The 12,453-nt window shown below is 46.6% G+C and overlaps 1 protein-coding gene across 1 annotated transcript in view; it reads right to left on the reverse strand.

Annotated features, from left to right (window-relative positions):
- Nucleotides 1–12,453, reverse strand: part of CORO2A (coronin 2A) — a 65,340-nt gene that overhangs the window by 19,598 nt on the left and 33,289 nt on the right. The window contains exon 2 of the mRNA XM_040238750.1: nt 6,043–6,243. Coding sequence (XP_040094684.1) covers nt 6,043–6,243 — 201 coding nt within the window. The remainder of the gene's footprint in view (nt 1–6,042; nt 6,244–12,453) is intronic.

Below are 12,453 nucleotides of genomic sequence, written 5' to 3' on the forward strand. Positions count from 1 at the left end.
TACTCAGGGCTCAGAGGCAGAAGAAATGCCCTGGGGGATCAATCGAAGAAGGCTTCCTGGAGGAGGATGCCTTTGAATTGGGCCTTAAAGAAAGACTTTGACCAGACTAGGATGAAGGGGAGGCATTGCAAGCCAGAAAGGCTGGGCCATACACAGATAGGTTTCAAGTAGAGAGATCCTAAAGCAAGCAGGAGGAGAGGTAGACTGATGGGTGGGAAGGTAGAGAAGTCCAGACAAGAGGGGACAGGTCACCTTGCATAGAGCGAGATGCACATGGAGAGATGGACAAGTGGACAGATGAGACACGTCCTAACTAGTCGGTGAGACTTAGCCAGAGGTCTGCCCAGAGGAAATAGCTGAGCAGGGAAAAGACAGGAGTGTTCCCTAATCTTGCAAATACACGTGCTGCTAAAATGCAAATCATGTTCCCAGGAGGATTTAGGGAACGCATCATTCATCAGCCCTCCTCTCACATGCACAGATGAGCCTGGGGAGGGTCCACTGTAGAACCCCACACCCAGGGCTGGAAGTGGTGAACAGCGGAGGCTATCTGGTAACCTAGCTTGGTCACCTCCAGAGGTGGGGAGCCCATGTCCCCGCTAGGTGGCTTATTTCACTTTCAGACCTTGTTACAAACTGTGAGCAAACACTTCTTATTCGGAACCTAGTACAGCCTCCCCGCGGCCCTCCCCACTCCCCTTACTCTCCACTTCTGGTTCCAGCTCTGTCCTTTGGACCCCAAAGGACACCTCCACCCCACGCCACCTCCCTGGTCCCAGGCCAGCTCCCTTCCAGGCTGAACAGACCCTTAGAACTGGAAGAGACTTTCTCCCCCAAAGAAAAACAGTAAAACAGTCTAGCACACACCCTGTATCTCTACATTTCTAGAAGGGGAACCTGAGTATGGAGGGAACAGGTGTATACTGTGGAGGGCTCTGAGGTTTACAGCGTCAGCTGGGATGTGGATGAAGAGTTCTGGTGAGAAAGGCAGGACTTTGTGTGCAGGCAATAGGAGAGGGGGTGGGTCCTAGGAGTGATGTGGCATGACACAGGCTTAGGCAGGGTCTGGCTGGCCTCCAAGAACACAGCAGTGAAGTGCTCCCCTCCCCCTGCTCCCAGGCATCTGTTCACCATGCGTCCCTTTGGCCCCCCAAGCCCATGCCCTCCTCTGGCTTGGTCTACTCCCAACGATGCTGCAGGGCTTGACCCCAGAGCTCTGCCTGTTCTTGCTGGCATTCCTCCCGACCTCCACACCTCACAGCAAAGTCCACCTCCCACCTGATCAGGTGGGTCTGCCATAGGCCTGGTGCCAGGGTCCAAAGCCCAACCTGGCATGTCCCCCAGGCTCAGGGCGGGCGTGTCCCCAGACCTCCCCACTGAGCCTTTGTTCCCTGAGTGCAGCCCTTGGTTGCCTAGGCTGCCAGCGCCACCCTGCAATGGGTTCACCCTGGGTCACAGGGTGGAAGAGAAAGGGACTGTGGAGTCACTCCCCTCGGGACACCTGACACCACATGGGGCAGCCTGGCCCTTCTGCGAATAAATACCAGACACGGTGGTAAAGCCGGAAATCTTCCAATCCTGCGTTAAAATAAAGAATTCGCTAGCTTGTCCCTTGCTTTCCTCCTTTACTGACATTCTCTGTGCCTGGATGGGACTTAAACCCTGGTAACTGACAAGGAACCGATGTAAACCAGAGCCAAAACTCAGGAGTGCAGGTCGGCTGAATGAGAGTGGGGCCCCAAGACCATGTCCAGGTCTGGGCCCACAGCCTTCCTGCTCAGGGTCCTTCAGACAGTCAGCTCCCTGAGCCTCGGCATCCTTATCCATATAATGGGGCAATACCTCCCATAAAATGGTCTAATAAAGGTGCAGCGTAAGCCCTGGCCCTGCTGACCACATGGAAAAGGGCCTGCAGGCCTGTCTGCCCAGGTAAGCACTGCACCATGGGACCAGCAAGGGTCATTTCCCTCTCTCCGCCTCTCCCTCCTGCTCCGTCACACTGGATGTGGTTACTTAAGAAAATGTCAACCAGATACAACGTGTGGACCTTCTTGATGCTGATTCAAACAAACCAGGAGCAAAGAGGCATTTATGAGGCAATCAAGGGCTTTTTCACATAATAGGAAATTGCTCTGATCCTGGCATTGTGGTTGTCAGAATAAACACATTGGTTATGTCACATTCTGTTATGTCAATAACAGAAAATGTTATTATTTTATAGAATTGTAAACTGAACTCTGGGGGGGTAAAATGACAGTCTGGGCTTTGCTTTAAAATATTTCAGGAAAAAAAAGGGATGGATGAAGCAAGCATGGCAAAGTCTTCAAAATTCTTGAATCTGGGTGTGAAGAGGTCCCAATATTGTTTTCACCTACCTTTGTGTTTGAAAATTCTTTTTGTAATGATTAAAAAAAAAAAAGAACTAGAATAGAGCCTGGCTGCTGAAAAACAGCAGCATTGGCATCGCCTGGGAGTAGAGACGCCAGATTTAACAAATAAAAAGAGGACACCTGGTAAAATCTGAATTTCAGATAAACAGCAAAGGACTTTTTAGAAGTTATGTTCCATGTAATACTTTACTTATGCTACAAAGCTATTTGTGAAAATAGCTTGGCAGTTTCCTATAAAATGGAACATGTAATACTTTATGATCCAGAGATTGCACTCCTAGGCATTTATCCCAGAAAAATGGAATTTACTTATGTGCCCACAGAAACCTGTACACAAATGTTTATAGCAGTTTCATTCCTAACAGCTCCAAACTGGAAACAGGCCAGATGGCCTTCAACAGCCAAGGGTTCAACAAACTGTGCAACCACACTACAGAATACTACTCGGCAATAAAAAAGAATAAGCAATCGATACAGACAACAAGCTGGATGGATCTCCAGAGAATTCACTAAACGAAAAAAGTTAAGCCCGAAAGGCTACACACTGTATGGTTCCATTTGTGTGATATTCTTAAAAAGCAAATGTATAGGAACAGAGAACAGATTTGTTCAATCAATGAAAATTTATAAGTATCAACTGTGTCTGCCCACGTGATATGTGGGTAAGCAAAGTACTGGTTCTCCCCAACTCCTCCCACATTGCAAGTACATTAAGAAGTACTACCGGAAGAACACAAGTGACTCTAATTCAAAGCACTCAGAGCATGGTATCCTAAGAAAGCAATGTACTATGGAATATGTAATAAAAAGAAGAATGCTCTGGACATTTGGGGGAGCGGGAAAAAGTGACTAATCAGGAACATGGCACACATTTCCATTTACTTAGTCATCTTCATTATTAGCCTGTCAATGATGCTCTGTAATTTTCTCCTATTCAGTTTTGCTTATTAATGCCTGGGTATTTACTCTTCTCATTCTACTGGAAATATTTACATTTTCTAAGCACTCTTGTTATGTAAAAATGCAATTCTGACTTGGATTCTGATTTTTCATCCAGTCACCTTCCAAACACTGATTATTTTTTCTAGTAATTTGACTCTAGTTCTTCGGGTTTTCTATGTAGACAATCACATCAGTAAATAATATGGTTTTATGTCTTCCTTTTCGATCCTTATACCTTTAACTTATTTTTCTAGTCTTACTGTGCAGGCCAGCACCTTTTATATTCTTTTTTTGGGGGGTGAGGGTGTTAGTTCCCTGACCATGGGTCAAACCTGGGACGCGGTAGTGAGAACTCAGAGTCCTAACCACTGGACAGCCAGGGAATTCCCTAAAGGGATGTTCCTTTTTCATGAGTGATGTTTGCACCATATTAACAAAGAGATTAAATACCACCAATATCAGCAATAATGGAACAAACTGACCTCATTTGTCATACGACATAATGAACTGAGGATACAACATCACTTATTTAATATTCTTGCCAAAAACATACAAAATGAATCTAATCACAAGAAAACAATGGGTCAAATTCAATTTTAGCAACATCCTTCAAAACAGCTGGGCTTTACAGCTTTAAAATGTCAATATTATGAAATGAAGTAGACTAGTCTAATGAGTAAAGTGACAACTAAATATAATGCATGATCCTGGGTTAGACTTGACCAGAGATAAAATTTTTTTATATACACATAGTGAACGATATTTAAAAAAGACAAAAGGTAAATTTGGCAGAATCTTAAGAACCAGTGAATCTTAGTGAAGGATAATCATTTATTCAACTATTTTTGCAAATTTTCTATAGGGTTGAGAGTCTTTCAAAACAAAAAGTTTAAAAAAGTCTGTTTCCTAGAAGACAGGAGCCAGGTGGGGTGGGACAGGAGAGGCTGTGGCGCTACCTCCCTCGTGGCTCAGTGGTAAAGAATCCACCTGCCAGTGCAGGAGATATGGGTTCGATCCCTGATCTGGGAAGATCCCACATGCTGCAGAGCAACTAAGCCAGTGCACCACAACCACTGAGCTTGTGCGCCTTAGAGCCTGTGCTCTGCAACAAGAGAAGCCACCGCAATGAGAAGTCTGAGCACCACGACTAGAGAAAAGCCCCTGCACAGCAACCCAGCACAGCAGAAAATTAATATATTAAAAAGAGATTCTGTTTCCTATGTTAGTGAAGATCCCTTTTCCTAGTTTGCAAAGAATTTTTATTTTGATCATGAATGGGTCCTGAATTCTGTGTGTGTGCGTGCTCAGTTACTTTAGTCGTGTCTGACTCTTTGCGACCCCAAGGACTATAGCCCGCCAGGCTCCTCTGTCCGTGGGATTCTCCAGGCAAGAATACTGGAGTGGATTGCCATTTCCTCCTCCTGGGGAACTTCCCCACTCGGGGATCAAGCCCATGTCTCCTGAGACTCCTGCATTGGCAGGCAGATTCTTTACCACTGAACTACCTGGGAAGCCCAACACAAGCATTAGTGCTGCAAATTTCCCTTGACGCACCAATTCCCTGCATCCCCATAATTTTACTGATATATTTCATTTTCATTCATGTGCAAGTATTTTTAAATTTCCATTTTGATTTCTTCTTGGATCTAGAAGTTATTTAGAAAGGTGTTTTTATTTATTTATTTATTTATTTTTTTTTTGGCCAGGCTGATTGGCATGTAGAATCTTAGTTCTCTGACCAGTGATTGAACCTGTGCCCCCTGCAGCGGAAACATGGAGTCTTAACCCATGGACCACGAGGGAAGTCCCTAGAAAGGTGTTTTTAAACTTCTAAATGAATGAGAATTTAAAATTTCTCTTTTGTTATAGACTTCTAACTCAATTGCATTGGGATCAGAAAACCTGATCTGTGAATCTGTTCTGTGTGTGGTTTTAACTTCTAAAGTCCTCTAGGGCTCTAAGTCTGTTGTTGGTTTCTTCAGCTGATGCTTACTCATGGGGGCTTGCACGCTTGGTAGCTCTGTTTATGAACTTCCCTAATCTTAATCTGTGGGAGTCCTGTTCACACTGAGATACTTTTCTCTGGAGAAACTTTCTACCTGCTTCCGCCACAAACCAGAGGCACTACCAAGCCCTCCAGTCCCTTCGGAGATGCTGCCTCAAGGCAGCATCTCAGGATCCTGAAAAGATCCGCTGTTAAATTAATCTATATGAAACTGCCATTTGGGGAATCAAAGTCTGTTAAATATCAGCAATTGCATATGTCCCAACCTCTGCTGTCAACGATTGCCACAAGACAAGCCTATTCTTCCTGTTCACTTGCTGCTTACCTCTCCTACTTAGATTTCGCCTCAAGGTCCTTTTCTCTCTTGGAGAGAGGAGCTGGCTTTGGAGACTTCCCCAATGTCTCATGAGCCTGGCAATGCATTTAATGTTATTCAGGAATGAATTACTTTGCAGTGGGGTCCTAAACATAGGACTCCTCATGGGAGTCCTAAACAACTCCAAAAAGCTGAAATCCCAAGAGAGGCATACTTTTCCAACGAAAAAACCAAGACGGAAATGGGTGAAATGACTTATTCATGGTCACACAGCAGGGCTAGGACGTGAACCCATGTGTGGAATCCAAACTGAGGCTCTTTCTACTTCCCCTCTGTCCTGTGCTGCCTCCAGAGAGCTGTTTGGATCTGGGCCTAGCAGGCGTCCTTACCTGGTGCAAGGGGATGACGAGGAAGGCACCCCCACCAGTACACTCAGTCACGACTGCAATGAAGTGGGGGTTCACAGCGCAGAAATGATTGTCTTGGACGCTGTGGGTGATGGGCACAGAGTCGTAGCAGTTCTCCTTGCTGGCTGGTTTGCCAAAGACGTGGCGGAACTTGGAGCTCCGGTACTGGGGGTTCCATGACATCTGTGAGAGACAAGTGGGACAGAAGAGACATGAGGTTCGCCAGCTGAGAACAGGACACATGGAGTCTCACCTCCTCTCAAGGTGAGGGTGTGCGCAGAACAGTGGTCAGTTCTATGAAGACAGTGGTGTGCTAGGGAAGGTACCCAGGTGAAAAGGCTAAAATTGTGGCTATTTCGAAGGGCCTGGTGAGATGGTGTACAAGTACTTCTGAACTGTTTTCTTTTCATTCCTTCGAGTGCAAACACAAAAAAGCAGAAAAACTGGAGAGAACTCACCCCACCCCTTTCCTTATTCAGCACCTCACCAGACAGCCCAGCCTCCCTACCCAGCCCAGCCCAGCCAAGTGGGTTAACACTGCATCCTCTGGGCCAGCCTGCCCAGGGTTCCAATTCCAGTTCTGTGCTTACCAGTTGGGTGGGCAAATAACAATTTCTGAAGCCTTGGTTTGCTTATTTATAAAATGGGGATAAAGAAAGTATCTGTCTCAGATGCATCAAGAGATTAAATGAGACGATACACTAAGATCCCTTGCTCAATAGTAATAATTACTACCACTATTATCATCCAGGCATCTTGACCTTCCCTCACTCCTCATCCAGCCTTCTATTTGTTCACTCAATATGTACTGAGCACCACAGTGCAACTAGGCCCTGTGCCAGACACTGGGGGTTTGGAGAAAGCAAGCCTGAGCCCAGCCTTACAGGAGAGAAGAGTCCCATGAGTGAGGCCCTGAGGGGAGTCTGAGCCACGGGGACCCAGTGTATCATAGGTAATAATGGAGGTTTGTACATGGCAGTCAGGGAGGACTTGTTGCCCTCAGAGGAAGTGACACGTGAGCTGTGATTTGAAGGATGAGTCGGAATTGGCCACGTAAGCTAGACCAGGGTAAGCTGGGGAAAAGGTGTCCTAGGCAGATGGAACAGCCTGGGCAAAGGCCCTGAAACAGAGGCCAACATGGAATGTTTGGAGAACTATATATGCTATATACGTAAGATTAGCAAGATGCTAAAAAGAAAAATAAATACACACACACACATGTATCCATGTAAACTGGATGATGTGAATGAGGAGAACAGAAGCTGGAGGGGTAAGCAGGGCTATATCATGAATGGCCTGTAAGAGGACCCAGGGCTCATTAGTGGCCAAATCTACGGTGCCATGTGGCCTCCTCTTGCCCCTGCTGCTGCTCAGTTCAAACCCCTTCCTCTTGGTCTTGTTGACCCACTGGGCCCTCCCACCCTCTATCCCCATGCAGCCAGAAGGACTGTTCTGCACAGCAAGCCTGGCTGTATTCCTCCCACCTACGCCCCTACCTCGAGCTCCTCTGATGCTCCCCATTCACTGCTGCTTTATAGGATCAAGGCCAAACTCAGCTTGGGTCCCACCCCATATTCCAAGATTCCCTTTTTCTTGCTCATCTTCTAAACGGCACCTTCCAGATAAAGAACACCACCCAGTCTCCCTGGTACCTACTCCTGTATTTTCAGTCCTCTGGGCCTTCACCCTTGTCTTTCCCTCTGCTTGGCTTGCTCTTCCCAGACCCTGGTTGTCTGTACTCGTCTCTCCTCTCCCCCAGCTCCCAGGTGTCCTCCACCAAAGCCAAACCGAGTAGCAGAGATCTCATTCTTCTGTCTCTCCTCCCTGCTCTGAATTGGAGTTTGGTGTCAGGGCTCCTCTACCAGCTTGCAAGTTCCTCAACGGAAGGCCTGGGGCTGCCCCAGGAATGCCTGGCACAGTGCTTTGCCCACCCCATGCTCCCAGGCACTTCTCAGGGGAAGGCATGTTTGACTGAGAGGTCAAGACAGGGCTGGCTCTGGCCCAGCCTGGGTGGTCGCCCCTGAGGCTCTTCTCTGTGCTTAGTCCAAAGGCACAAAATTAGGCTGCTGACCTCAGGAGGTCACAGTGATCAGGGGCCTGACACATGAGCCAAGCCTCTTATACAGCACCAGGTAGCCCATCATCCTCATGGTGGCAGGTCTGTCCTGCGAAGCTCAGACATTTCAACCCTCCTTTTGGGAGCTTTGCCCAAAACCCTGGTGGCATTTGCCAGAGCTACAGGAAGCAGCACAGAATGCAGGGACTGCTTAATTAATGCCCATTTGATCTCAGAAAGGATTCGAGAAGCCTTACAGAAATAGAACACAGATAGAAGGAAATAAAAAGAAAAAGCCATGGTGAGGAAATAGGGACAGAGGGAAAATGCAGGAAAAAAGAGATCACTAGGAATGTAGGGGGAGCAAAGCTATGAATGTGGGTTGCCCGATCCTGTACACAGAGGAGGTGGGCCTGGGGGATTTGTGTCTGAGCTTCCTAGCTGTCAATTCAACATGGGGAACAGAATCTAAAAGGGATTTATTTACTCAGTGCCTGTAAGACAAATGCCACCATTTGCTAAGGAACCAAACGGCTCTTCTCTGCACTGAGTCCTGAGAGAAATAAGTCCTATAGATTGTCTTAGGAAAGAAGAGCAAAAATAATGGTCTCCCTTCAGTTCAGTTCAGTAGCTCAGTCATGTCCAACTCTTTGCGGCCCCATGGACTGCAGCATGCCAGGCTTCCCTGTCCATCACCAACTCCCGGAGCTTGCGCAAACTCATGTCCATCAAGTTGGTGATGCCATCCAACCATCTCATCCTCTGTCATCCCCTTCTCCTCCCACCTTCAATTTTTCCCAGCATCAGGGTCTTTTCCAATGAGTCAGTTCTTCGCATCAGGTGGCCAAAGCATTAGAGTTTCAGCTTCAGCATCAGTCCTTCCAATGAATATTCAGGACTGATTTCTTTTAGGATGGACTGGTTGGATCTCCTTGCTGTCCAAGGGACTCTCAAGAGTCTTCTCCAACACCACAGTTCAAAAGCATCAATAGATTCAAGGGATTAGATCTGATAGAGTGCCTGAAGAACTAAGGACAGAGTTTCGTGACATTTTACAGGAGGCAGGGATCAAGACCATCTCCAAGAAAAAGAAATGCAAAAAAGCGAAATGGTTGTCTGAGGAGGCCTTACAAATAGTTGTGAAAAGAAGAGAAGTGAAAAGCAAAGGAGAAAAGGAAAGATATACCCATTTGAATGCAGAGTTCCAAAGAATAGCAAGGAGAGATAAGAAAACCTTCCTTAGTGATCAGTGCAAAGAAATAGAGATCTCTTCAAGAAAATCAGAGATACCAAGGGGACATTTCATGCAAAGATGGGCTCAATAAAGGAAAGAGATGGTATGGACCTAACAGAAGCAGAAGATATTAAAAAGAGGTGGCAAGAATACAAAGAAGAACTATAGAAAAAGATTTTCACGACCCAGATAATCATGATGATGTGATCACTCACCTAGAGCCAGACATCCTGGAATGCAAAGTCAAGTGGGCCTTAGGAAGCATCACTATGAACGAAGCTAGTGGAGGTGATGGAACTCCAGTTGAGTTATTTAAAATCCTAACAGATGATGCTGTGAAAGTGCTGCACTCAATATGCCAGCAAATTTGGAAAACTCAGCAGTAGTCACAGGACTGGAAAAGGTCAGTTTCCAGTCCCAAAGAAAGGAATGCTCAAGAAAGGAATGCCAAGGAATGCTCAAACTACCACACAGCTGCACTCATCTCATACGTCAGTAAAGTAATGCAAATTCTCCAAGCCAGGCTTCAACAGTACATGAACCATGAACTTCCAAATGTTCAGGCCGGATTTAGAAAAGGCAGAGGAACCAGAGATCAAATTGCCAACATTCACTGGCTCATCGAAAAAGCAAGAGACTTCCAGAAAAACATCTATTTCTGCTTTATTGACTATGCCAAAGTCTTTGACTGTGTGGATCACCACAAGCTGTGGAAAACTCTGAAAGAGATGGGAATACCAGATCACCTGACCTACTTCTTGAGAAATCTGTATGCAGGTCAGGAAGCAACAGTTAGAACTGGACATGGAACAACAGACTGGTTCCAAATAGGAAAAGGAGTACGTCAGGGCTGCATATTGTCACCCTGCTTATTTAACTTATATGCAGAGTACATCATGAGAAACACTGGGCTGGAAGAAGCACAAGCTAGAATCAAGATTTCTGGGAGAAATATCAATAACCTCAGATATGCAGATGATACCACCCTTATGGTAGAAAGTGAAGAAGAACTAAAGAGCCTCTTGATGAAAGTGAAAGAGGAGAGTGAAAAAGTTGGCTTAGCGCTCAACATTCAAGAAACTAAGATCATGGCATCTGGTTCCATCAATTCATGGCAAATAGATGGGGAAACAATGGAAACAGTGACAGACTTTATTTTGGGGGGCTCCAAAATCACTGCAGATGGTGACTGCAGCCATGAAATTAAAAGACGCTTACTCCTTGGAAGAAAAGTTATGACCAACCTAGATAACATATTAAAAAGCAGAGATATTACTTTGCCAACAAAGGTCCATCTAGTCAAAGCTATGGGTTTTCCAGTAGTCATGTATGGATGTGAGAGTTGGACTATAAAGAAAGCTGAGTGCTGAAGAATTGATGCTTTTGAACTGTGGTGTTGGAGAATACTCTTGAGAGTCCCTTGGACAGCAAGGAGATCCAACCAGTCCGTCCTAAAAGAAATCAGTCCTGAATATTCATTGGAAGGACTGATGCTGAAGCTGAAACTCCAATACTTTGGCCACCTGATGCGAAGAACTGACTCATTGGAAAAGACCCTGATGCTGGGAAAAACTGAAGGTGGGAGGAGAAGGGGATGACAGAGGATGAGATGGTTGGATGGCATCACCAACTTGATGGACATGAGTTTGCGCAAGCTCTGGGAGCTGGTGATAGACAGGGAAGCCTGGCATGCTGCAGTCTGTGGGGTCACAAAGAGTCGGACATGACTAAGGGACTGAACTGAACTGAACTGAACTGATGAAATATTGCTCTTCACAGCATTGGACTTGACTTCCATCACCAGTCACATCTACAACTGGGTGTTGTTTTTTGTTTTGGCTCTGTCTCTTCATTCTTTCTGGAGTTATTTCTCCACTGATCTCCAGTAGCATATTGGCCACCTACCGACCTGGGGAGTTCACCTTTCAGTGTCCTACCTTTTTGCCCTTTCATACTGTTCATGGGGTTCTCAAGGCGTGAATACTGAAATGGTTTGCCATTCCTTTCTCCAGTGGACCACGTTTTGTCAGAACTCTTCACCATGACCCTCTGTCTTGGGTGGCCCTACATGGCATGGCTCATAGTTTCACTGAGTTAGACAAGGCTGTGGTCCATGTGATCAGATTGGTTAGTTTTCTGTGATTGTGGTTTTCATTCTGTCCACCCCCTGATGGAGAAGGATAAGAGGCTTATGGAAACTTTCTGATAGGAGAGACTGACTCAAGGGGAAACTGGGTCTTGTTCTGATGGGTGGGGCCATGCTCAGTAAATCTTTAATCCAATTTTCTGTTGATGGGTGGGGCTGTGTTCCCTCCCTGTTATTTGACCTGAGGCCAAACTATGGTGGAGGTAATGACAATAATGGCGACCTCCTTCAAAAGGTCCCATGCAGGCACTGCTGCACACAGTACCCCCAACCCTGCGGCAGGCCACACCTCCACCAGGGACTCCTGGACACTCATGGGCAAGTCTGGGTCAGTCTCTCGTGGGGTCACTGCTCCTTTCTCCTGGGTCCTGGTGCGTACGAGGTTTGTTTGTGTCCTCCAAGAGTTTGTTTTCCCAGTCCTGTGTAAGTTCTGGGGGCTCTTTGGTGGGGTTATTGTGACCTCCTCCTAGAGGGCTTATACCATACTCAGGTCTATTGCACCCAGAGCCCCTGACCCTGCAGCAGTCCACTGCTGACCTGTACCTCCGTAGGAGACACTCAAACACAGTTCTGTCTCAGTCTCTGTGGGGTCCCTGGGTCCTGGTGTGCACAAGGTTTGTTTGAGCCCTCTGAGCATCTCTGGCAGGTATGGGGTTTGATTCTAAATGTGATTTCGCCCCTCCTACCTTCTTGCTGGGTTTCTCCTTTTCCCTGGAACCTGCGGTATCACCTTAAAGTTGCTCCAGCACCATGCAGCCACTGTTCCAGTGCCCCAAAGCCACCACTTTGGCAACCCGCAGGTAATTAATGGCAGCTGAGGAGTTGCCTGGGGCCTGGGCTGGGGGTAGCAAGTTAGCAGGCTCAGCTTCTGGCCCACACCCCTGTCTTGAGCAGCAGTACCCACTCCAGTACTCTTGCCTGGAAAATCCCATGGATGGAGGAGCCTGGTAGGCTGTA

This window comes from Oryx dammah, unplaced genomic scaffold, assembly GCF_014754425.2.
Source record: "Oryx dammah isolate SB20612 unplaced genomic scaffold, SCBI_Odam_1.1 HiC_scaffold_1, whole genome shotgun sequence".
In the NCBI taxonomy this organism is placed as follows: domain Eukaryota; kingdom Metazoa; phylum Chordata; class Mammalia; order Artiodactyla; family Bovidae; genus Oryx; species Oryx dammah.